Below are 26,060 nucleotides of genomic sequence, written 5' to 3'. Positions count from 1 at the left end.
CTTTATGCCTCAGGCATGCCTTTCACAACATTAGGTGTATGCAAAATTTCAAAAAAATCCTCGGCTATCTTCCTACCCAAAAACAATATAAAAACTTACAACACCCGCTATCAAACAGCATTCTTTCAACTGTCAACAAATCTATTTACCCTCAACACTCTCGACCGTTAACAAGTTAAGCTACATTTAAGTTTTAAAATGGTTGTTAATTTTCAAAATGGTCCTTATTTTTTTTTTGCTAATGTATGTAACCCAATTATTATATATATATATATATATTGTTAAGTATAAGAGAAGGAAAAAGGAAGAAAAAATTGTTGAAAAGCAAGATTTCTTTTAAACTTAAGTAATAGTGATTATTTATATATGTAAATTGAATTATTTTGTTAAAAATGAAAATGTCATTCATTTAATAGAAATAATGAAATTTTCAATGTTGAAAAAAAATATTAGGCATAAATAATTTGCAAAAACTGATTTAGTCAAGGTGAAGATGAAATAACTTAAAAAAATATAAGTATTTTTTTTTTTTTTTTGCAACTTATATATATATATAAGTTTTTCAAAATTAACATATATTTAAATATAAAATTTGGATATTATAATGTCTATATTAAATTAGTTATATATATTTAAATAACTTAAAATAAATTAAAACTTTGTAAAAGAGAATTCTTTATGTTTTAATTTTATCTAATTAATATGTAACAAAATAATGAAGTTAAAATATTGAATTATTTAAAAAATAATTAATTAAATAATTCAATTAAATGGCTGAATAATTATGTTACATTATTTAAATTGTTAAATGATAATTAATTTAATTATTGAATTATGTAATTAAATACTTATGTTAAATTATGACATAATTATAATTAATTTAAATTATTAAATTATTAATTAAATAAATTAAATGAGTTACTTTTTACAATTAAAATTTTTAATTATATTTAATTGTACGAGTACATAATTAGGTTAAATTATTTAAATTGTTAATATAACTAAACAATTAAGTCAAGAATTTATGTTAATTAATTTAATTATGTATATTTGAGTTAATTATTTGCATATTTAAATAACAAATATTTAATTGTAAATGTAATTTTATCCAATTAGTTTTCATTACTTATGTTATATATTGAATATTTAAAAATTTAATAAATAAATGTAGGTTATTTTGGATTTATTAATTATTAATTGTTTATATTCAACTAGTCATGAATAATTTGATAGTTCTTAAAATACTGATAATTGATCATGTATTAGAAAATGAAAACTCTATCATAAGGTATTGTTCATTGGGATGGTCGTATTATTAAGGATACGATTATGTTGGTGGGTAGTGGAAAATTTTTCGTATTGAAAAAAAAATTGAATTATGAAAAATTGGTTATGAAAATTGTTCTGTGACGAAATTACTAGATCATAATGAATCCGTGGTAAAAATCATATTTAGATAGCCTATCTTAATATATATATATGGTGAAATGAAATAAGATTGTTTAGAAGTCTTAGATGATGATGATGTCAAATTGATGTTTGATTATCTGACACAATTTAGTGATCTCGATTGCCTTTAGTTATATGCTGAAATTTATAGAGGTGCTAGATCGATAAACGAGGGAGATAATGCTGGACTATCTAATACAGCCACATTAAATTATATAGTTGATGACAGAGGTAATGGTGATTGTAACATCCCTAATTTTCAAATAATTATTATATATATATATTAATTTTTTTTTTTAATTCTAACCCTGATATTGTGGACTTCGTGCACGTACTTTCATTTCCTGAAAATTTGATTGTCGCTCGGATCTATAATTTTGGAGTGAGCAGATAAGCTGCTAGAACTATTTCAGAACCATGTTAAAAGTATAGGCTACTCACCGTTTTCAAACGTTCTGGACACGTTCCAGTTGTCAGATTTGACATAGGTAAACTCGAACTCTATATTACTCAATTTTTGCCTTATACTGGGTTAGAATAAAATTTATAAAATATTCGTGGATGATAAGAAAATTACGATTCCTATTGCAATAGCCTTATATTGTTGTTAAGGACCGCAGGGCAGGTTTATAGAATTTTTAAATTTAGTTTGGATAGTTTTTGAAAAATATTAGTTTTGAAGTCTTATAATTGAGTTGTCTGATGTTGTAATTATTGCTTGGTTTGTAGGGCCCAGGAGGCGCCATATAATGATGATGAGATATGGGTTGAGTTTAGAAATGTTATTTGAATCATTTTGCAGGTTGGGTAGGTCATGGGTATATGGGAGACTTTGTCGGATTTTCAGCACAACTTAGGGTGTCTTTGGTCTTTTCTAAACTTGTATTGAGTCAAATATATTAAATAATTGCAATGAAATTGTCAGGTAAGCAGGGACAGCCTTCCTCCTCCGCCTAGGCACCGCAGTGACCTCGGTTCAAGTTTGTGAGTAAAATATTAATTTTAATTGTAATTTTGATATTATTATATGTTCAAGCATGTCCACGCATCACTTATAAATATGTATCTATGTAGTTAAACACTAGGCACGTTTTATATTGCATTCATAATTATTAAAGTGCCATGGATGTTGTTTGTGGTAATTTGGAGCAGTGTGTGTGCGTGGCGTGCGTGTGATATGGTATTGGATATGGACAGGACGGGTAGACACGGCTTGAGAGACACTCACTGGGACCCGGTCCTTCGGGGTAGACACGGCTTGAGAGACACTCGCTGGGACCCCGCATTTGGTTTATTAAGCGAAAGTCCAGCTTGAGAGACACTCGCTGGCAGATGTTGGATTAAGAGAGCTGTATAGGGGATCAACTCCCATATATGTATTGTTTAACAGTGTTGGGTGTGTGAGTGCTTCAAATTCTCTTTTTGCTGTTATGATATGAAAATTATGACAATGTTGCATTTTACTCAACAGGGTGCATTAGCTTTAGATAGCTATAGAGACTATGGTTAAAATTGATATTTTACTCTCTGAGTCGAACGCTCACTCCTGTTCATCTATTTTTTCAGGCTACAGGAGGATTATTTATTGTGGCTAACCTGCTCTTCTTCTTCGCAGGTCCATTGATAGTATTTAATATATTTTGTACAATTGAGTTAAATTTTAGACTCCGCATGTGTTATAAGCACTTATTTTTATTTTGGGCCTGTATTATAAAAGTTATGTTGGACCTATAAAATTATTAACTATATGCATGATGGGATTGGATGAGGGAGCTGAGCTCCTATTTGAGTAATGACATTTTGATTATGTGGAGGGTGAGCTGAGCTTCTCAATTTATTATATATTATGTTTATAGGTCGGGCGAGTCAAAAACTCTCCGTTGAATGGTCCATTTTATAGTCGGACTCTGTCCGGTTGAATTCTTGAAATTGGGCCCAAAAGGGCCTTAGAGTTGGGTTGAGGAATAGTTAGGCTTACTATGGGCCTCGGGGGCTTTAGGTTGGCCCAGGTCCTAGTGCCGGTCCAGCCCATAGGTTGGGTCTTGACAAAAGTGGTATCAGAGTTTAGGCTTTAGAATCATGGGAAAGTATGCACCTAGAGTTGTCACATGTGGAGTATAGGATTCTGTTTCGTCTTTTTTCTGTAATTCTTCATTTCTAGATTTTGCGTTATTCGTCGGTTAATATAAGAGTACTTCAGTTTAGAACCTCAGTTTTGTGAAGTACATAAAAGTGTGAAATAGAGTTAGCAGACATTTTAAGGTTTGCCATGGAAATACGTTCTCCAAAAAACACTATATTTCTATCAATATGGGTCTAAGTGTTATGCCTATTTGGTGCTAGGCACGAGTACATAAAGGTGAGTTTTGATAGTATAATTGCACTAGATAAGGGTGAGGATACCACTGCTGGCAGTCGTCAGTGGATGACCCAGTCAGAGTAAGTTTATGATAATAGTAGATTCAAGAGAGATAAGAGATTAGGAGACCTAGTCTGTCAGGACGTATCATAGTAACTATACAATGTTCTTGATGTCTGCTCTGTAAGCTGCAAATTATAGTGCCGACCTGAGATTATTATGTAGAGCTGCGTGCATCCCCGTGGTGCTCCATAATGAGGGTGTTTGCGGATGTCCTCTGTTTTGGAATAATTTTGCCAGAACAGCGTTCTATATCTGCAGAGAAGTTGGGAACTCCTAGTTAGGGATCTAGAGCTAGAATGTTGAAAGGTCACAGTTGGGTGGTAACTAGAGTCAGTAACTCGGTTATCCTAACATGAGCTCGAGTTACATTAAGAGTTGCCATCAGACTAGAGGTTGCAGATTAGTTGCAAAGTAAAGGTGACATCTATAGAGTGAGACCAGCTGGTCTTCGGTATAGAATTTTGGATGGTTTTTGCAGTACGACAGATGTTTTGCTTAGAGCTTAGTGAGAATAGTATACCTTGTGTGTATTAGCAAGGTGTAAAGTACAACCCTACAACCTAGGGAAGGTCGGAACTATGAATTGATGAGTTACAGGGCTATGATATGATAAGAGAGTCATTAATTTGACATGGTTTTGGCAAGGTGGTAAATGTAGTACCTTTGTTGCAGTAAGTTAGGGTATAGTCCTATATTTTCAGAAGGGATCAAAGGTTATTACTAATAATGATGACTTATGGAGTAGTGTCCCAAATGGGATTGTAGCGTGAGATAGAGAGTTATTAGCTCAAGTGTTTTATAGAATGTACAAGTTCCATGTAGGAATTATAAGATGTAAGATCAAGATGTATGTAAGCCTTTAAATTGAATGACGGGTTTGGATACCTAGTATTTTAAGTTTTAACTAATTAAATGGATATGAAAAATTAGAGTTGCTACAGATTCCCTCCTTAAGGTAGTAGGGGGTAGTATGTAGTCCAAATGGTAAGAATAGAGATCACGCAGGAGAAGTATGACTACTATTCCCTAAGTTCATCCTTAACTTCTTAATGCTTAAGACTAAAGTATACTCCAAATAAAGTAAAAGAAAAAGGACAAAAGTTAGCATTGATAAATCATAGAATATATATATATATATATATATATATATATATATATATATATATATATATATATATATATATATATATATATATATATATATAGTGCGGTTCAAATGCAGTAGGAGAGATAGCCTGAATGCCAGTAGAAGTCTAGCTAGGGTAATTAGAGGATCAATTATGAGAAACATTGAGGTATAGATGACGTGGTAGGGATAGTGGAAATGTATAAGTTTCTGATATGACAATCAGGTTCAAAAAGAAAATAGAGCTAAATGATGGAAGAGTGAAAGTTCGGATTTGGGTAAGATAAAGAGAGTTGGCTAAAGAATAAACTGAAAAAACAGATTAGGATAAGATTAGGAAGAATAAAGCCAAAACACTGAGAAGGTGAATGTGGTTATAGGAAGGGTAAACGAGATAAACAAAAAAAAAAGAAAAAGGATAGAGATCATAGAAAAGGATGGCATTAGGAAGAACATTGTTAAGTTATAGAACCCATAAGTACAGGACTTAGAGCAGGTCATAATTAATGTAGTATTAGGAGTCTGAGCCTAGAGCTTAGAGTTACAGGATCTTGATTAGATCTTATCTGTTTTCTACCCCCAAGGTAGGATAACGGGGCAATGACATAAGAACCCTTTTGGTTGTTGACAGTATAATGGAAATTAGGTGAGGTGTGCGACCAAAGTAGGTAGTAACTATTGAGCGTGCTGTGGTAACTTGAATTGTATTGTCAGATAAAGAAGCAAGATCAGTAGGAGTAAGTTAGATAAAAGTCAACATAAGGGATATAAATATGCAAGATGAGGGATAATGTCACAGAGGCTTGATATTAAAATTTAGAGTGGTGAGACCTAGAGTCAAAAATTAGAGTTAGACATATATTTTCAGTGTGATCGATAGAATAATTATGAAAAAAAAAGAGTAATAATAAATAAATAAATAATAGTATGATAATATGTAGCAGAATGCTAATAACGGTCAGAATAGGACAAGATAGGTATAGGTGTAATTATAAGATATTGAGAAGTACATGGATTAGAGGAGTGATTGGTGGTAAGATTGGAGTAGATCTGAAAAAATCTGTGAGTGCTTTTATCTTCTAGAATATATCTAAGTATAAGGAGCATTGGACAAATAATTATAAGTATAGAAGATAAATGGAGAGTAAAAAGGAAATAGTAAATTCTAAGATGATATGTCAGGCAGGACAACAGTATAACAAATGGTAGATACAACTGATATCTTGTAATAACCCACATAATTACAAAGAAATAATGAAACTAAAAAGGGAGACTAAGGGGTCTGAGCTAAATCTTGTTTATCAAATAATGATATACCATAAATGGTGGGAGAACATTTCTCCTTCTTTTCAAATTGACTCGTATTTCGATTCTAGGAGATTGTGTTAAGAAGAGAGGTCGTGTCAAAGTGATCAAATTAATTGAAAATTTGATGGACATTAGTACATATCCAATCTTTTTAGGCAACAATGACGATAATGGTGTACCTAATGTTAAGTATGAAAGAATAATAAGATAGGTGATAGGAGTTAAATCGAGCTAGTTACTAGGGCTTACAACCCTTTTGAACTATAAGCTGGAGGAAGTGCTATTTGCTAATGAGTTATAGCGAATGAAATTGTTGCTAATGGGAAAAGTTGAGGCTGAAGTTTGGAAAGCTATAGGCAATATATGTGATTATATTAAGGAGAATGAACACGTGAAGTATCTTGTTCAGAATTAAGGTATGTCACATATTTTCCACAGCCGTGTTAGTTCAGATGAAACTTATAATTTATGGGGCTCCTATCCATCCAGATGAGCAATTTCCCACTAAGGCTGGTAGGGAATGATAATGTTCTGATAGGTAAGTTGGGAAAGGGGATACAAAAAGAATTTTCTATGGTTAATTACAAGTGTTATGTAATGTGAAGAATGTGCTGGTAGGAGTCAATCGTAAAGTTAGAATTCTCGAAGTAATGGAACTAGTAATCAAGATAAGACTAAGAAATAAAAAAAAAAAAAGAAAGTTAAAGTTGATGATGGGATGGACATCCTTGAAGGAAAAGGTGTAAGGGTGAGATAGGACTAAGATGTACAACATGTTAAAAAGATATCAACGATAGCAGAAATAGGAAAAGAAAGTGGATAAGATCCAAAGGATAGGAAGAAAGCTCAGTAAAGCTAGTTATAATGATGAGAATAAGAAGGAATAGGTATGCTAGGGACACACTAAGAGATGTTTGAAACAAGTTATTATGAGATGATAGATTAAAAGAGTAGTAGAGCCTCGATCTAAGTGCCAATGTGTCAGAAGTAGGCCACATACTAAGAAGCTTTAGGAAGAAGTCTAGATATTTCCATTCCAGAGAAGGAGTGGGAAACAATAAAGTTGCATTAACTGGGTTGTCAGGGAATACAAATACATTTGTCCTATAAGAGAAGAGACCCAATTCACTTTCCAATATTGATAAGTAGTGTAGGGTACGCTTGACACTTGGATGAAGCTCTACATAACTAGTTACATAAGATGGACAAGAGCTGGTCTAAGGACCTTAGTAATGACACAAAAGAGATTGAAAATTTGAAGTATCATAGGAGTAAGAAGATTTATAGGTATTGACCATTGAGGTCATAGGACAAGTAAAGGTTTCGAATGAGATGTATATGGTAGGTGCTACAAGAAAGCATTTCATAGGATACTATAGGGCAAGGAACATAAGTCATGTTTTTTGGGAACAGAGATTATTGAAACAAAGGAATGAGGACTGAAGTCACCAAAAGACACGTTAGGGCGTAATAAAAGTGAGGTAAGCGCCAAAATTGATTAAAGTTATTAGATATCAAGTCGAGAGTAGTGGAGTTATAATGAGTATTAGAGATGGAAAAAAAAAAAAAGAGGGGTAAACGAGTAGTCAGATGTGATGGTTTAGACTCAGAAGGAGGATGGTAGCTGGCATACTACGACAAGGGCAAATAGACATTAAAATTTTTAACCATCCATGTAGATTCAAGGCGGAAAGATGTAAAATTTGCAATGGGTGACCGTGTTCTTGAAGGTTTCTCCTATGAAAAGGGTTATGAGATTTAGAAAGAAAAGGCAAATTGGCACTCCATTATATAGGACATTTTAAGATCATGGACAGAGTGAAAGCAGTTGCCTATCAGTTAGAGTTGCCACCAAACTTTTCTTATGTCCACCCAGTATTCCACATTTTCATGCTTAGAAAGTATGTTCCTGATCCTTCTCATGTACTACAACCAGACACAGTGGAGTTAAATGAGAATTTGATCTTTGAGGAGTAACTAGTAGCCATAGTAGACTATCAGATGAGACAACTTTGGTCAAGGCAAATCCCTATGGTTAGTCTTGTGGAGGAGTTAATCTATGGAGGAATGCACTTGGAAGTTAGAGCGGATATGCGCAGCAAGTACTCATAAGTTTGATATGCAACTATGTGTCATTGTTCTGCCTTGTGTAATATTCGAGGACGAATTTTCTATAAGGAGGGAAGAATGTCACATCCATAATTTTCAAATAATTATTTTATATATATATATATATATATATATATATATATTATTATAGGTATTGTGAACTTCGCGTATGTACTTTCATTTCGTGGAAATTTGATCATCACCCGGATTTGTAATTTCAAGGCTAGTAGATAAGCTGCTAGAACCATTTCAGAACTGAGTTAAGATTATAGGCTATCACACCATTTTTAGATATTCTGGACGCGTTCCAGTTGTCAGATTTGGTATAGGTAAACTCAAACTCTACATTACTCAATTTTTACCTTGTACTGGGGTAGAATAAAATTTATAAAATATTCGTGAATGATAAGAAAATTACAATTCCTATTGCAATAGCCTTATAATGTTGCTAAGGACCGCGGGGCAGGTTTATAGAATTTTTAAAATTAGTTTGGATAGTTTTTGAAAAATATTAGTTTTAAAGTCTTATAATTCAGTTGTCTGATGTTGTGATTATTGCTTGGTTTGGAGGGCCCAGGAGGGGCCATATAATGATGATGAGATATGGGTTGAGTTTAGAAGTTTTATTTGAACCATTTTGCAGGTTGGGTAGGTCTAGGTATAGGAGAGATTCTGCCAAATTTTTAGCACAACTTAGAGTGTCTTTGATCTTTTCTAAATTTGTATTGAGTCAAATTTATTAAATAATTGAAATGAAATTGTCAGGTGAGCCGGGACAGCATTCATCTTCCGCCCAACCGCCGCAGTGACCTCAGTTCAAGTTTGTGAGTAAAATATTAATTTTAATTATAATTTCAATATTATTATATGTTCAAGTATGCCCACGCATCACTTATAAATATGTATCTATGTAGTTAAACACTAGGCACGTTTTATATTGCATTCATAATTGTTGAAGTGCCATAGATGTTGTTTGTAGTAATTTGGAGCAGTGTGTGTGCGTGGCGTGCGTGTGGTATGGTATTGGATATGGACAGGACGGGTAGACATGGCTTGAGAGACACTCGCTGGGACTCGGTCCTTCGGGGTAGACACGACTTGAGAGACACTCGCTGAGAATCCGCATTTGGTTTATTAAGCAAAAATTCGGCTTGAGAGACACTCGCTAGCAGATGTTGGATTAAGAGGGCTGTATAGGGGATCAGCTCACATATATGTATTATTTAACAGTGTTGGGTGTGTGAGTGCTCCAAATTGCCTTTTTGCTGTTATGATATGAAAATTATGACGATGTTGCATTTCACTCCACAGGGTGCATTAGTTTTAGATTGCTATAGAAATTATGGTTAAAATTGATATTTTACTCTCTTAGTCGAACGCTCACTCCTGTTCATCTATTTTTTCAGGCTGCAGGAGGATTATTTATTATGGCTAACCTGCTCTTCTTCTTCGTAGGTCCATTGATAGTATTTAATGTATTTTGTACAATTGAGTTAAATTTTAGACTCCGCATGTTTTAGAAGCACTTATTTTTATTTTGGGCCTGTATTATAAAAGTTATGCTAGACCTGTAAAATTATTAACTGTATGCATGATGGGATTGGACGAGGGAGCTAAGCTCCCCAATTTATTATATATTGTATTTACAGGTCGGGCGAGTAAAAAACTCTCCGTTGAATGGTCCATTTTATGGTCGGACTCTATCCGGTTGAATTCTTGAAATTGGGTCCAAATGGGACTTAGAGTTGGGTTGAGGAATAGTTAGGCTTACTACGAGCTTCGGGGGCTTTAGGCTGGCCCAAGTCCTAGTGCTGGTCCGGCCCATAGGTTGGGTCGTGACTGTGATGATGGTGTTAGTGCAAGTTAAGTTTTTGAAGGTTATGCTTCCTGTGAAGGTGTTGGTGAGGGCAATGCTAGTTGTAAAGGAAGCTGGAGATGAGGGTGATGGTGAGGATGTTGATAGTGAATGTGCTAAGTATGAGTACGATGAAGATGATTATTGGCTTGATGACAATGATGCAGAGTAAGAGGAGGATGCCATTGAAAACATTGTGAATATATAAGAATATTACAATACGAATGTTCAGAACCTAATTATGCCTATTGTTCATCCTGCTCCATTTTCTAAATTTTATTTTGACTTGATAAGGGTGGATCTATATGCAAAACCAACATCTAATGCATTTTGAAATCCATTTAAAGAATTTGTCATGGGAATGCTATTTTTATCAAGAGATGTAGTTGTTACAACTACAAAAGAGTATCATTTATGGAGGCATCAGTAGTTTTTGCTATGATGAGACAAGGAACAAAACATATGCCATTAAGTGTAAGGATACAGAAAGTGAATGTAAGTGGAGACCTCGTGCATCTAGAAATGAAGGGTCTGATATGTGGAGGATAACAAGGTACAATGGTCCCCACACTTGGCTAAATCCACTAGAGTCCAAAAATCATTGTTTGTCTGATGATTGAGATACAATCGAATATGAAAGTAGTAGCCCTTCAAGTAAAGGTTAAAGATAAGGTTGGGTATGAACCAACTTATAAAAAAACATGGAATAAGAAACGAATGGCCATTGCACATATAATTGGGGGTTGGGATGAATCATATAGTCAATTGTGTCAATTCATCACAGCAAAGGTTGATAAAAATCCTAAAAGCATTTTCCTAATTGAAGACCATGACCATTGGATAGATGATCAATTAGATAGAAATTTCAAGGTTTTTGTTCGAATGTTTTGGGCAACATTCATCCTGACAAGGTCGCTAATGGTTAATGGCATAAAGACAAGTTGCACATCTATGAAGCACGGAAACGGCACTAAGTCACGTTTCCCAATGTCAAAAACGTTTCCGATGAGGAAATAACCTGACACGGCTGGGAAACATTTCCGGGCCATTTCCGAAAATATTAGAAATCAGAAACGCGTTTCCGTTGTCGAAAATGCATTTCTTTAAAGAAAATTAAAAAAAAAAAAGAAAAATAGGTAGGTTAAAATCGATCACTTCACAACATTCACCAACAGAAAAGGAAGAAGAAGAAAAAGAAAAAGAAAGGGAGTACCTTCAACGGCAGTCGGCAGCGTCGCAGTTCGCAGCGCAGGTAAGGATCGCAACACCTTTCTCTTCTTTTCTCTCTGATCTGCCATATTCACTCTTTGATATGCTCTCTCCATCCTTATCAACAGAAGAAGAAGAAGAAGAAGAAGAAGAAGAAGAAGAAGAAGAAGAAGAAGAAGCAGCAGCAGCCGAAGGGAGAACGACAGTCGACAGGTAAGTGGCCTTTCCTATTTTCTTCCCGATTGTGAATGTGAATAATTAGGTTTATATTGGGGTTTTATTAATTTATTATTATTTAATTTATTATTTTCCTTATTATTAATTTATTATTTTCCTTTTCTAATTTCTTTGTGAAACAATTTTATTAAGCAACTTTTATTAATTAATTACAATTTTATTCCATTAATTAATCATAAATTTATCATATTTAATATCAATTTTTTTCTCTAAATGTATATTCCATAATTAGATTTTTCTCAAACTAAATTTGAGGAGTTATCATAAATATTTTTTTTTAAAAAAAGAAAGATAAAAAAATTTTTTCCCGAATTCACTAAAAATTTTCAAGATTTGCCATATTTTTACAATCAACATTTTGAAGGAAATTAAGGACAAATGTAAATATATTTTTAAAGTTATTTTTAAAATTATAAAATTTCAAGTTTAAATTCTAATTAATGATAAATAAAAAAAATTCCAACATTCAAAATTTGTATTTTATATTAATATATTTTATATTTTTGTAATAATTTATATATAATGTGTTTAATATAATTTGTTTTAATGTATCGTTATATTATATATTAAAATTTTTCATAATAATTTTTATAGTCAATTTATTCAATTCTATTATTTAATTCTTTAATCTTTTAATATATAATTTGTATTGTGCTTTAATCCTTAGTATATAATTTGTTTAAATAATTTGTAAATTGTATAAAATTGCATGTTCTTTTTGTGATTTTGATAGGACAATATTTGAATGGATTCTTCGAACTAAAATTCTACCTAAGCAAATAGTACTAGTGCCGCTTCTTCAAAAACTAGGGAGGAAGAATTTAATCATTTGTGGAGATATGTAACTAAACTAGAGAAAACTGGAGAAGGATGGGGTAATTGTAAATGGATATGCAATTTTTGTGGACAAGAAAAGTAAGGGACTTATACTATAGTGAGGGCTCATTTATTGAAAATCACTAGAAAATGGATTGGTGTGTGTAAAAAAGTGATGAATGATAGTATTTCTGAAATGAGGAAACAGGATGATGAGGCAACAAACAAAATTACCAATTCACAATCTAGGCGAGTTTCTTTACCTATTAGTATAACTTCTGTTCCTTCATTGAATATAACTGAACCAAGTATTTCAGCAGCTTTGAAGAAAAGAAGAGTTAATGATTTTCCTCTTGGTAGAGCTTTTGACTTACAAACTAGAGCTCAATTAAATGCAGAGATTGCTAGAATGTTCTACACTGGGGGTCTACCTTTTAATTTTGCTAGAAATCCTTATTATGTGAGTTCTTGTTATAATTTTTTTTTATTATTTTTTGAATTTATTTTCTTATTTTTGAAGATTTTATAGTGAAAAATGGCTTCAAGAGAGAGAAGGTAGAGTGCCTCCTCATATGGATGGAGAAGTATCAACTGAAAGAATTAAATACTTTAGGAGGATTTTTTTCTAATGAAGATGAGCGAATTAGAGCAAATGATGAATTTGCAAATTTTTCTTTGAAAAGTGGACCTTTTGCTGATCCTGATTCTATTGGAAGTATGTATGTTACAGATCCTAGGAAATAGTGGACATGTTTTGGTTCTAATGCACCTTTACTTCAAAAGTTGGCTTTTAAAGTGCTTGGACAACCTACATCCTCCTCTTGTTGTGAAAGAAATTGAAGTATTTATTCCTTCATTCATTCATGCAGAAGGAATAAATTAACTCCAAAATGTGCAGATGACTTAGTTTTTATCCATAATAATCTTCGTCTTCTATCGAGAAACTTCTCCTAATATTATGATGAGAAGACAAAATTGTAGGATGTTGGTAATGATCAATTTGGGAGTATGGAAGATGTGGGAGTTCTTGAATTTGCCAACCTTTCATTGGATGAATCAAAGTTAGAGTCTGTTTTGTTTGATGAAAATGCAACTACAAGCATGGAGAAGGAGAAGGAGAATGAGAAAGACAGTGAAGTTGAGGAAATGTCATAAATTTCATTATCTTTTCTTTTTTAACATTTAAATGTGTTGTAGTTAATATTTATTTATTATAAGTATGAAACTTCTAAATATGTATTTTTATGATTGAATTTAAATGTTAATTTGAACTTTATTTATTATTGAACATCTTTAATGATATATATATATATATATATATATATATATATATATATATATATATATATATTTATTTATTTATAAATATACCTCTATATTTCTTATATTTACACGTTTCCTTATGTTTCCGTTTCCTATGTTTTTTAAAATGCCGTTTTCCCGTGTCTGTTTCCGCATTTCCCCGTGTCCTCGTTTCCGTTTCCGTGCTACATAGCTGCACATCCCTTCCATTACCCTTGAAATATATCCATTGTTGCAGTCGATAGCGTACCACACAATTTGGCATGTACATCGAACCAAGTCCATCGTCCTATACTCCAAATCTTGCGGACGACTTACATATGCAATTCACCGATTGGACACCTGGCCCCTTCATGCCTTTTCAGATAGTTTCATTGATGCAATAGGAATGCGATCAGACTCTCGGAACAGTGACCCCTTACGGCTTTTTATACACTCTACACTTCATGACAGCTGGAGATGCAACGTTCTAACCATTTGCCAGGCATTTTGTAAATATTCCTTCGCGTTCCATAATTAATCCATTTTCTGAGGATATTTTTGAGTTTCTTTTTGATCCCAATACTCTAATGTTGGATCAATCCATTTGAATCGCGGACTATCACTGTGCAAGATGATTATGTTTTGCCAAGTTAGATTGGGGATGGCTCAGAATTGAGATCAGGTCCACTAGATATTAACGTTATGATGACATTAACAGATACGATCCAAGCTGATCATAATGATAACTACAAAGAGGGTTTGCGTTGATACAGAATGCAGAGGACAATGAGAGAGGCATGTTACCTGCGGTACTAGAGATCATTTGCATCACTAAATTAAATGTACTTGTATTGAGATATTAATTTATAAATTATAAATTCATCTTTTTTTCTTGTGGTTATTTTTTTTATTTTGGTTTTTTTTTTCCTTTTCTTAATTTATAATTTTTTTTATTATAAAAAACATAATTTTTGTGAATATATTAAATTATATAACATAGACAAAAATTAAGTACTATTTTTCAATTAACATAAACTCTGACAATAAAAAAAAATTATTAGGTGTACTCAATGTATATGTACCATCTTCCATCTTTCATAATTATGTGGAATCTATTTTCTATATTGAATGAATGGCTCACTTTTTTATGATAGAGGGAGTATTATTGTTTAGTACTTTTGATGTATCTAATAATTAGCTTACAATAATAGCTACGTTAAAGAATAATACAACAGGATTAGTGAGTTTCTCGCAATGTACATATTGTTCTCTTTTTAATTATTCTTTTCACAACTTTAAAACTACAATGACTTTCGAGTTGTCTTAAATATTCATAAAAGTAAAATTCTGATTTCCCAGAACAAGATCCACTTGATTCTTCCCTTCCATGTTTCGCATTTACATTTTATAAAAGAATTGTTACAATATAAAAGTATATCTATTAAAAAATATTTATTACAATTAATTAATAGGTATATCTACATGCATACCTTCGATTTTGTTGTTTTCCCTCTTGCAATATATCTCTTGGGACACAAAAAGATTTTCTTTGACACTTAATAAATAATCTATTTCACAATTCACTTTCTCAACCAAAAATGTTAATACTAGTTGATCATAATTCATAATTTTGAGCACTTTCTCGTGCTTAAGTTTGTATTAACGCATAAAAAATTGAAAGGTCTACCTTCTATTAGCACATCAACATTCTCAACTTCTTTTAATTTATAAGCAGTAGTGATTATTTTTTTCATAAAAGTTTGTTCACCTCATTGACATGCTCAATTATGCCATTTTCTGAATTCCGTTTAACTTCAAATAAGTTTTGTGACCTATTTCTGATAATTTGTTTAGCAGATTGTCCTCTCAAGATGTTCAGCATTACTTTACGGATAATCATTTATAAAATAGACAAATATAAAAATATAATATATTTTATTTTAAAAAATTATTAAATTTTGAATTATATTCTATTATATTAAATTTAAAAAATAATAACAATCATTATATTAATTTACAAAATATATTAACTTACCTATATTACTTTAACAATTATAATAATTTAAAAATGAATTTAATAATTAATTACATTTTATAAATTTAATAATTTAAATTTAAATTATTTTATATATTTGTTTAGAAATTATAATTATTTTTATATATTTGGAGTATATACGTTATAACCAAATAGATTTGAATTAATAAATTTTTAAACTAATATACTTTGTTAATAAATAAAATGATTTTTAATAATATATTTAAAATAATTTTTAAAATTAAATGTAATTCGAAATGTTATATTTTGTAAATTAATATAAATAATATATTTTTAAAAACACTTAGACACCCTTTGATAATGCCTATTTAGACATCCTTTGATAATGCCTATCTACATCTTTCTTTAGAAATAAGCCATTTCAGCTTCAAATATTCAACTCGATAAGTTCAATCGGTTTACTAAAAAACTCATGATGAAGTTTTGTATTTCAAAAATTTAATTATATACAATAAATTGTAACTTTTTTTTTTACTGATAAGTCTGATAGACCAGTCTCGAATATATATATATATATATATATATATATATATATATATATATATATATATATATATATATATATAAATGCATTAAGCATTTGGAGTTCTAACTAGGCATAGAACACTTAATAATGCCTCTATATTTAAGAGAATGAATGTTATCAAAGGAAACAAGGTCCAGATGAGAAAAGGATGGAGGAGGTTGATTTCTTTCTCTCCCCAGAAAAGTGGTGTCATCATCAGGCATCTCAATAAAATAATTAGAAACACCAGATTCTTTGGAATTATCAGCCATAAGATGAGGAGAAATTAGTGAAAATAATTTTTTTTGAGTATTTTATAGAACTGTCTCAGAATTTTTCAAAAGAAGTGTTTGGGCCTTGAAGATCAATCAAAGAGAGATGAAGCAAAGTGTCTTCCACGTAAGTTTGAAGAGAAGTGCTTTTTGGATTTGTTTCTTGCATCATCATTGATTGTTCAGCAAGGATCAAGGAGATTTTAAGGAAGCTTTTCTGCTTCAAAAGACCAAGCCAATAAGGATGACATTTTCACAGGGAAAAAGGAGGAAGTATATGCTACAGGCACAGAAGGCGTGAGATCAGGAAGTAGGGCTAGGAGTTTTTTCTGATTTGGGCCTTTATAAAATAATTCATAGAAAAGACTGAATTATTCAAGTTCAAAGGTTGTACGAGTATAAAGAGGTTATCCTTGCTAGTAGAGCATTTAGTCGGTTCAGTTCAAAATTGAACTGAACTAAATAAATTGAAAACTGAATTTTATATAAATTTAAAAATTAAATCGAACCGAATTATATAAACAATCAAACCGAATCAAACTAAAATAATTTAGTTCAGTTTGTTTCGAAAATTCTGTTTTATGACATCATCACAGATTCAAATCAAGCATACAAAATTTTATGAGCTAATAACGAATTCTAATCACATATTCAATTTTATGATCTATTTTGCAACTGAATACAAGATTTTAGCCTCAAATCAAGCATACCATTTTAGCCTTAATAAAGCAAAATACATATTTAAAAAAAAACGATTAATTCTACTTAGGGAAAAATCCATGCTGAAACCATGGCTAAAATATATTTTCCTTGAAAAAAATATGGTTGAGCCCTTTTTCTCCTAGTTTCAAAACAACAAAATACATATCTCAAAAAGGAAAAATCAAAACAACCAAGAATTGATTATCCTTCAAATCTACAAAGGCATGCAGGTTGTAGGTCCTTCATATCTCTCGCCAATAAACACCAACATATTAGACCTCAAAGGTCCTTAGAAGAACACAAAGAATTGAAGAAGATTAGAAATGAAATGCCGGCGTTAATGGCTGGAGATGCAGGAGCGTCATGGCCTTTCTTTGTGGTGAAATGAGGAGGAAACGAAGAAAAGATTCAGTGAGCGAGAAGTGATAAATAAAAAAAAAAAACAAAAAAAAGACCGGAAAGCATATACAAAGAGTTTCAATTCAGTTCAACTGAATTTTTTTTTACTTCAAAATTTAACCGAAACAAAATAATCTAAATTTTTCAAAAATCAAAATTAAACCGAACCGAAATTTTGTATAAATTGAACCAAATTAATTCTATTTGAACTGAATATTGCTAAGCCCTACTTGCTAGGAAATAAGGTAACATTCATGGCTTCACAAGGAACAATGCATCACAAAATTGCTTGATTTTGAGATCCCTTTTTGCTATCTACTAATTGAGATTTTAGTTTACTAATTTCAACTTCCTTTTGAATAAAAGGAGGATCAAAGTTTTTAGTAGCTACCTTTTTCATCAATTCTTGATATCTCTTAAATTTGAGCCTGAAGTCAAAAACATCAGAGTTGAATATCATGTACATGGCCACAAAATTTAGCATCAATTTTGTGCACTTGAAAAATGACACTATCAACTTTGGTTTTAATTCTTTGGAGGACTCTATTCTGCGTTCGGGCAATCAAACTGTCAATTAAAGCATAGCTTCAGCTAGAGTAAAAAGATGTTTGGTTTTACTTATTTAAAGTAGATTTTTTAATTTATAAATTAAATTAAATATTAATTTATTTATAATTTTATTTACAAATATATTTAATAGATTTATAAATCAAACCAAATATATGCTAAACCTCTTTGGTCTTCCTCTATTATCTACATTAGGGAGATATGTAGTAAAAACCAGGTTCTGACCTGAGCGTTGGGATTTGCGGTCAACAAAAATGTAAACCTAATAAAAAATAAAAGAAGCTGATATTATTCAAGTAAGGGAGATATTGAACATTCATTTTTTTTTCTTATTTTATACTTTACTCTTCAAGATTTTTTTTTCGAATAATGTGAAATATTGAAAATCTTTCACTTTATATACATCTACAATAAAATCAACTATAAACAGGAAGCTGAACCTATAAACCCTAAAGTAAAGGAAAAGAACCTGTAAGCCGGGCAGCCGAAACTCTGAGTACTGAAAAGATTATGATATCTCATCATCTTCAGGTGGAATTTGCTCATCAAACCATCGTGGAGGATCAAAACCAGAGCCGCCTAAAGAAACAAAAAGTCTTAACCAAAAATAACAAAAGAACGAAGAAAGCATTTAGAAAAGAAAAGCAGGTTTACCAAGGGGATTACAGCGACAGAGACGCCAGCCGGTCAAGATGGTGCCCTTGACAACACCATACTTCTTGTAAGCTATCATCGAATACTCACTGCATGTTGGAACATATCGACAGCTTTTTGGCAACAAAGGCGAGATTTCCCCTGCTTTTATAGATTTTAAAATGCTGAATTCGCCTGATTTAATTAGGAATTTGTAATGATAATTAACTTGACTATTGAGAGACAAAAGCTTACTTTTGTAGAATCTCAGCATGGATAATGCAGCTTTAACTCCTAAATTGTTGGCTTCCTCATCTGATTGAAGATAGAAGACCAATTAAATTTCAATTTGATACTTAATTTGAGAGAGAGAGAGAGAGAGAGAGAGAGAGAGAGAGAGAGAGTACCTCGTTGATTGTTTTGGTGAGAGTCTGTGCCCGATTTATTAACGACGACAGAGATGCAACGCCTTGCCCTTGGGGTTCTAATGGAAATGGAAAAGATCCGGCTCTGGTTTACAGTTATGGAGGGAGATTTCAGAGAATTGAAATCAGCTTTCTGAGATTGAGGTACAATTGCCCTGGCACAGACGGGTTTATAGCTGTTTAGGGAGATAAGGGACGCCATTTCCCTCCTGCGTTTCTTTCACAGCTCCACATTGATTGTGGTTGCTTGCAGACCATTTTAAGTTTAGAGTTCGTTTAAACGGCATCATATTAGTATATTCCATGTTTACTTTATTTTATTTTAAAATCAAATTATTTTGTTACGAGAAATAAAATAATTTTACATAAATACGTCATTTATCTCATAAAATTTTTAAATTAATTTTTTATAAAATTATTAATTACATAAAATTTATTAATTTAAAAAAATTATTACAAATAGTATATATCACATAATTAATTATTTTAATTTAATGTAAATTTTTAATTTTATAAAAAATATGATTTAAAATAATTTTATAATTTATTTTATATTATTTATCTTATAATTTATCTTAGTATTTTCTATAATGAATGGGTAATTATTTTTTAAAATTTTTTAATAAAATTTACTGCATATAATTTATTTATTGAATTTTTTAAAAAATATTACTTCATTTTTTTATATTAAGAATTTTATTTTATTTTTGTTAAATTAATTAAAATTTCATAATAAAAATATCAATTTATAAAAATCTGATGAAATGAATTATAAATTTATGTAAAATCTTTTTATTTTCTATAATAAAATAATTTTATTCAAAATAAAATAAAGTAATCATAGAATACATTTATTTTGGTTATCTACTTGGCTACTCCATATGCTCTGTCAAAAAAAAAAAAAAAAAAAAAGAAAGTGAAAACCAATTGCTTTTTATTTGTATCTAGAGAAATAAAAAGAAGGGAAAAGAAAAATAAAATTGATTTTTCAAATTTTACTGACTTGAACATTAAATAAAAAAAAGGGAAAAAATTGAAATGAGATGGAAGAAAATATAAAAATAATGATGTTATTTATATTAAAATTACTTAGATATTTTAATACAATGTAATAGGAAAATAAGGGTATAATACTTCTTTTAATTTTTTATTAGAGAAATTATATTACTCTACTATTCTAATAATTTATTTAAATAACAGAAGAAATTATTATTTTTCTTTATTTTTCCTATTCAATTTCCTTTTCGTTTCTCTCCACAATTAAAAATCCAGGTAATTAAAAAACAAGGGCTACTGAGAAACAATTCCTTATATATTATTTTTGTGATTTTCTACTGAGAAACAAAATTTTTTTATTATTATTTAGAGATTAAGGGAAATTGATTAATATTTTTATAAGATAACTTGTTCAATTTCTTATAAACAACATATAAAACAAAGACAGAATAAAAGGAAGAAGGGTGTGAGCAGAGAAAAAACACGAAAAGAGAGAAATAAGTAAGAATAACAAGATAGAAACAAGGAAGAGAAAATTTGGATAAGAAAATTAGGATAATACGGGTTTAAAAAATATTTATAAGACTAAATAATTATCGGAACTAAATTATAGGGACTAAATAATATGTTTTTCAAAATATATAGACTAATTAATTAGTTTTACTAAATAGAGAAGCTGAATAGTAATTTGACTAGCATTGATTAATGAAAAAATTGATGAAGAAACAAAATAATTTATCGAAAGCAAAATATATAGACTAAATAATGTGTTTTTCAAAATATAGAAATCAAATAGTTAGTTTCGTTAAAATACACAAACTAAATAGTAATTTTTCCTAGTTTTAAATACTTTCACAAGCTGTTTCAAGAAATTTAGAATATCCTCTTATTACGTTCTTTCTCCTAAACTCTTGAAAGTAAATACTAAAAATACTAAAATGTTATGAAGTTAAACACAGAAATAATGGTCAACTAAGAATCAAAATCGAGTAGTGACTTGGGAAAAGAGAGCCTTAAAATCTTTGGTTGGAGTGCCAGTTCCCTCTGGCTTTGAGGCTAAATCAAACGCCTTAAATTTAGCTTCCTCGAATTGTAATGCCTGTTCATGAGAGAGGAAGGGTTAAAATTTAAAAGCAAATGATTACTCAAAACAAACAGCCTAAGGACCCAATGCAATCTTGAGAAGCAGTAGAAAAATTCCCAGAAAAAACACGTTTCCAATTGCGAACAATTTATAAAATTAGTACCTGAATGCAGACTTCTGCAACATCAGCCCTTGCAATGGTTCTTGTCTCTGTCTGAAGAAGCTCATCATCCTTCCCAACAAGTAATTCTCGGACACCCCCATCTTTGTCTTGCAGGCCTCCAGCCCTAAATCATCCAAATAGGTCCGTGTCAGTGGGCAAGCTACATAAATTATTAGAAACAACAAGAATTAGAATGCAAAAGCACACTGAAAAATAAATTGGCGTCAGGCTGGCTAGAATTTTACAATGTATCAGACCCTTTTTTTTTTTAATTCAAATGAAAATTCAGGCGTAGATATATTTTTTGTCATAATGAAACGAGAACAAGGCTGCATTTGGGAGGCTACTAAATGGCCAAGGGCATAACATATGGATGAAGTGATACTTCGCATTCTATATTTTGAAGGGCTAAAGAAAGAGGTCAGTGGGTATTAAGTGCTTGAAAAACGTTTTCCAGAACAAGACTTTTGAAAATAAAATTCCACCAAAGGTGCGTGGACAATAATGAGGTATAAAGTGCAGCCTGACATCAAAATTTGAAGTGAGAACCATGGAAGCACAAATGAGAAGGAAAGTGTATACCTTATAATTGTGTATGGAATGCCAGAATCAGCCAAATACTGTTCAGCCTTTCTCTTCCAAATCTAAAGCAACATAGTGATAACAAAGTTAGCCTCTCAATGGAAGAAAGGACAATAAATTAAACAAACAAATAAATAAATAAAATGAAGTCAAATTAATAAAATGAAGAGCAAACTAGTTCTAGCAAACAAAGGGATGCAAAGCTACCATAACAGGGAAGTAAATTTATAAGGGGTATAGAAAAGGCTCACAGACCAATATATTCCCATTGCCCAAACTGTTCAAGGGATTATTCAGATTTGTCCCACCCATAGACCCAACCAACACAATCTGCTTCACTCCTGCATCCTTAGCTGTCCAATGGATAAAATATAATTCAGCAAAAAAATATTGTATTTTACTAGAAAAAAAAACTGAATCACTGAACCAAGGAAATATACTCTTACCAGCATCTATTTGATTTTTCTGACCAATCCAGTCAACCTACAGGAAAACTTGCACTAAATAACGTTCAGAAATACAAACAATTTAGGTAACAGGACTCAACGCTAGGAAGTGTAACCGTGTAAGGATTACCTGTTCAGGATATGCTCCATCTTCATAATAAAACTCAGGCCTTTCACCTTTAGACGGATCAAACCCAGGTTTCATCTTTGGCACTGCACTTGTGAGAATTATGAGAGCATCAATTCCTTGGATAGCAGGAGTGATGCGTTCTGTTTCCGTTATATCCCCAACATAAACATCCTCTGCTCCACCAATTTTCTCTCTGCTCTCTTGAGTTCTGACCAAACCTCTTGCAACATATTGGCCAGACCTCTCCTTCAATTTCTTATAAACTATTGAACCTGCCATAGTTGAGGCATGATATCATGTCAATGGAAAGACAATCAACAATCCAACTCTTCAATGATGATGTAATTACAGGCGATGATATGCAGCATGGTAAAATAAAATTGCTACGTGTTGCGTCAATTGCTTCTTTTTCTTTTTCAATAAATATCTAAGCAATGAAACGAAGGAGGGGGATTGATCCACCTAATTTACACTCAAATATAACATTTAAATTTGTAGTCTTGAAAATTAAAAATTTCATCATTACATATCACAAGAAAAGAAAGGAGTTATTTCAAGAAAAAAAAGGTGGATATTATACTTATTTACAAAGAAAAATTACTCCAGGTGAATCCCATTTCTACAGAAGCCCGACTCTAATCGACAAACCAGCTTATCACCCAAATCACGTACCCTCCTCTCGGGGATAGTGTGAAGATCCAACCAGGTTTTAATCAGGCTTTTTTTTCTTTTTATATTGTTAATGGAAGAAAGTTCAATATAGCCATAGACGGGGAAAAATAAACAAATACCACATACAGCAAAAGCGCGAGATTATCAGCACAAAACCCTAAAACCCTAAAAAACCCCCCCTAATAAAGCCCCAATTAGCACTTCTGCAAACTCCATACAACATTTTCTTTCACCAAAATCTATACGCTTGAAAATTTACCAAAAAAAAAAAAAAAATTCAATTAAGCATCAAAATTTGTATTACTTTCCGTTACCAGCGATATTAATCACAGCAACCAAACAGTTACGAAAGACAAACAAATTGAGACGGAGAGCGAGAGAATACCAGTTCTACCACCAGCTCCAGTGACAAGAACAATGCTTGGACGCGAATCCGCCATTGACGCTGAAACCGCTCGAAGTCTCCTAAAGCTCTTGTTTCCATTATGATGGAATGAAAAAGGAAAAGACCGAAATGAAAGAGTCGAAGATTCTGGAAGTGTAGTTGGCAGGCAAGCGTATTTACGACAACGAGGTGAGCAAGAGAAGACCAATGGAACACGTGTTGTGGTAGCCATTAGATGATTACAAGTTAGATGGTGGTATTAAAGTGCGTTTCATCCGATCCCCAGTGAGACGGAGCCTTCAATGCTTGTACAGCTTACCTCTGTGTCGTGACCATTAATACGGTGGTTGCTTGTTCCCTTCGTCGATTGAGATTTTCTTATCCTTCAATTTTCCTTATTTTATTTTATTTTATTTTATTTCATCTTCTCTTTTCCAATTGCCAATCTCATCTGTTATCTCCAGTGATGCTTGCAGATTTACTCCACGCTCTTTCTAGCACGCGCTACTCTGCCGGTTTATTTTGGGTAACTTACTGTTTAATTTCCCGTTATTTTCAAATTAATGACTTATTTTTTATATTTTTAAAAATATACAATTGATTCTTTCATTATTTAATTTTGTCAATTTCTTATCATTCAACTCAGTATAAATGCCAGTCGCTCTTGCTGCACTGCAGTGTGCTTCGAATAATGATTAGTGGGTAGCTTTATCATTACAGTTTAGGGTTTTTTTTTGTTTTTTTTGGATGTGGGCCTGTCTTTAGTAGGCTCAGTTGAGCTAAGTGTATTGGACCTTCTTCTATTGTCGTCTCAGGCCTTTTTAAATAAATGAAATATTTGGAAAAATATATATATATATAAATGCCAATTTTTGTTAGTCAGAGAGTTTTTAAATTGGTAAAAAGGAAAGACAAATTTTTAACCTAAAACACTGGTCGCCCTATTTCCATCTCTCTCTCTCCAACTCTACTTAGCTCTTTCCTGTTGCTCTCTCTCTCTCTCTCATCCATCGACCTCATAAATAATTTGTCTTCAACGAAAAAGCTAAGATTTTAATTCTAAGGGAGTAAACTTTTAATATCTATTTATAAGAATAAAAAATGTACAAGCAAAAAAGAAAATTCAATGAATCATTTTTTGATCTCTAATTTTATTCTGTAATCAATTATTTATAATATTCATAATAATAAAATATACTTTCAATAAATACAATTACAACAAATAAATTTAAATTAAAGTTATAAACTTATAAATTAACGAATATAAAATATATTTATTTATCTTTACCGCTCAACAAGTCACAATAAGACTGCATATTAATAATATATCTCTAATAATAATCAATTGAACACTGTTAAATCTTAAAAAAAAAAAAAGACAAATCTTGAGTACAAATTGTAAATTTTGTAAAATAAAATAAATAAAAGAAAACTTTTTAAAAATTTAAATAAAACTTTTTTACAACATGGCTTTGTCGTCCAAATCTCTGAAGCTTATAACTTGTTTTCTCAGCAATAAACCTCTTTATCAATCTACCAATTGGGACTTATCCATGACTGATGTCAACCAAGTCAAAAAGGACGATCCTTTACTCTTACAATATCAATCGTCTGATCTCTAAATTGTATCGAAATTCCTCACCATGTGGCTCCATTTTCTCTCAAGAGACCTCTGCCATCATTGGCACGCCACACAAGTCCTCTTCAACCACATCTGCTCCCTCGACTTTGGTACTCCCTTTTTCATTACCCCAAACTCCAAAAGAAACTCGGTTTAGGCTTGGGCTGACTTCAAAAACTTTCAACACAGGAAAACTTAGGTTGGGCATACATATAACAAGGAAGCTATTTGACAACAGAAGATACGTATCAAAAAGCTCAATCGATTGATCTTGCTAACACAAAGCTTGCAATTTGTGATCGTACCTTATCAAATGGACATGATATGCTAAGGCATTTTCAATCCTTGATGATGAATGTAGGGTTAGTAACGGAACCAGAAATTAACAATAGGGGGGCAGGTGAAAATTTTATAATTTTGTTTTCTCTTATAAAAAAAATAACATTTACTTTCAATTGAAATTGAAAAATAGCTTATAAATTTTAAGAATATTTTATTTTAAAATACACATCAGTAATTTTATTTTTACTCATGATGTTAACTTTTTAATTTTACTAATTTCAAATTTTATTAGTTCACCATTTAAATTATAAAGTAACAACTTTAT

The 26,060-nt window shown here is 31.5% G+C and overlaps 2 protein-coding genes across 10 annotated transcripts; both read right to left on the bottom strand.

The window, feature by feature from the left end:
* Positions 1 to 17,285: 17,285 nt before the first annotated feature.
* On the bottom strand, positions 17,286 to 19,620 carry LOC110635944 (UPF0161 protein At3g09310). Of its 9 annotated transcripts, none has more exons than XR_009148889.1 (6): positions 19,357 to 19,620; positions 19,205 to 19,264; positions 18,971 to 19,111; positions 18,786 to 18,895; positions 18,141 to 18,316; positions 17,286 to 17,722 (listed from the first exon to the last, which is right to left on the bottom strand). XR_009148889.1 is itself a non-coding variant. In XM_021785449.2 (5 exons), the coding sequence occupies exons 1-4, from the start codon at positions 19,574 to 19,576 to the stop codon at positions 18,825 to 18,827; spliced, it is 492 nt and encodes a 163-aa protein (XP_021641141.2). In that variant the 5' UTR covers positions 19,577 to 19,620; the 3' UTR covers positions 17,286 to 17,722; positions 18,786 to 18,824. The 9 variants fall into 9 exon arrangements, 4 of the variants coding, with proteins under 4 accessions (XP_021641141.2, XP_021641143.2, XP_058003091.1 ...); XR_009148890.1 differs by having other exon boundaries at positions 17,286 to 17,718; XR_002491258.2 differs by having other exon boundaries at positions 18,141 to 18,177.
* A 1,717-nt stretch (positions 19,621 to 21,337) lies between these two features.
* On the bottom strand, positions 21,338 to 24,143 carry LOC131179922 (uncharacterized protein At5g02240-like). The gene is made up of 7 exons (XM_058147107.1): positions 23,833 to 24,143; positions 22,776 to 23,047; positions 22,646 to 22,682; positions 22,455 to 22,552; positions 22,200 to 22,261; positions 21,618 to 21,741; positions 21,338 to 21,469 (listed from the first exon to the last, which is right to left on the bottom strand). Exons 1-7 carry the CDS (start codon positions 24,062 to 24,064, stop codon positions 21,350 to 21,352), a joined length of 945 nt encoding a protein of 314 aa, XP_058003090.1. The 5' UTR covers positions 24,065 to 24,143; the 3' UTR covers positions 21,338 to 21,349.
* Between the last annotated feature and the right edge of the window lie 1,917 nt (positions 24,144 to 26,060).

Source organism: Hevea brasiliensis, chromosome 5 (genome assembly GCF_030052815.1).
Source record: "Hevea brasiliensis isolate MT/VB/25A 57/8 chromosome 5, ASM3005281v1, whole genome shotgun sequence".
Lineage (NCBI taxonomy): Eukaryota > Viridiplantae > Streptophyta > Magnoliopsida > Malpighiales > Euphorbiaceae > Hevea > Hevea brasiliensis.
The sequence above is the reverse complement of the archived record's forward strand: the minus strand, read 5'-3'. Positions and strand labels throughout refer to the sequence as shown.

Bases quoted from the DNA above. Each gene is read 5' to 3' on its own strand.
- LOC110635944 (XM_021785449.2), bottom strand. From the start codon at position 19,576: ATGGCGTCCCTTATCTCCCTAAACAGCTATAAACCCGTCTGTGCCAGG. The intron at 19,265-19,356 runs GTACTCTCTCTC...ATCTTCAATCAG, and splicing joins TCACCAAAACAATCAACGAG to ATGAGGAAGCCAACAATTTA. The intron at 19,112-19,204 runs GTAAGCTTTTGT...CTATAAAAGCAG, and splicing joins CATGCTGAGATTCTACAAAA to GGGAAATCTCGCCTTTGTTG.
- LOC131179922 (XM_058147107.1), bottom strand. From the start codon at position 24,064: ATGGCTACCACAACACGTGTTCCATTGGTCTTCTCTTGCTCACCTCGT. The intron at 22,553-22,645 runs GTAAGAGTATAT...TCCATTGGACAG, and splicing joins GAAAAATCAAATAGATGCTG to CTAAGGATGCAGGAGTGAAG. The intron at 22,262-22,454 runs GTCTGTGAGCCT...ATGTTGCTTTAG, and splicing joins TGGGCAATGGGAATATATTG to ATTTGGAAGAGAAAGGCTGA.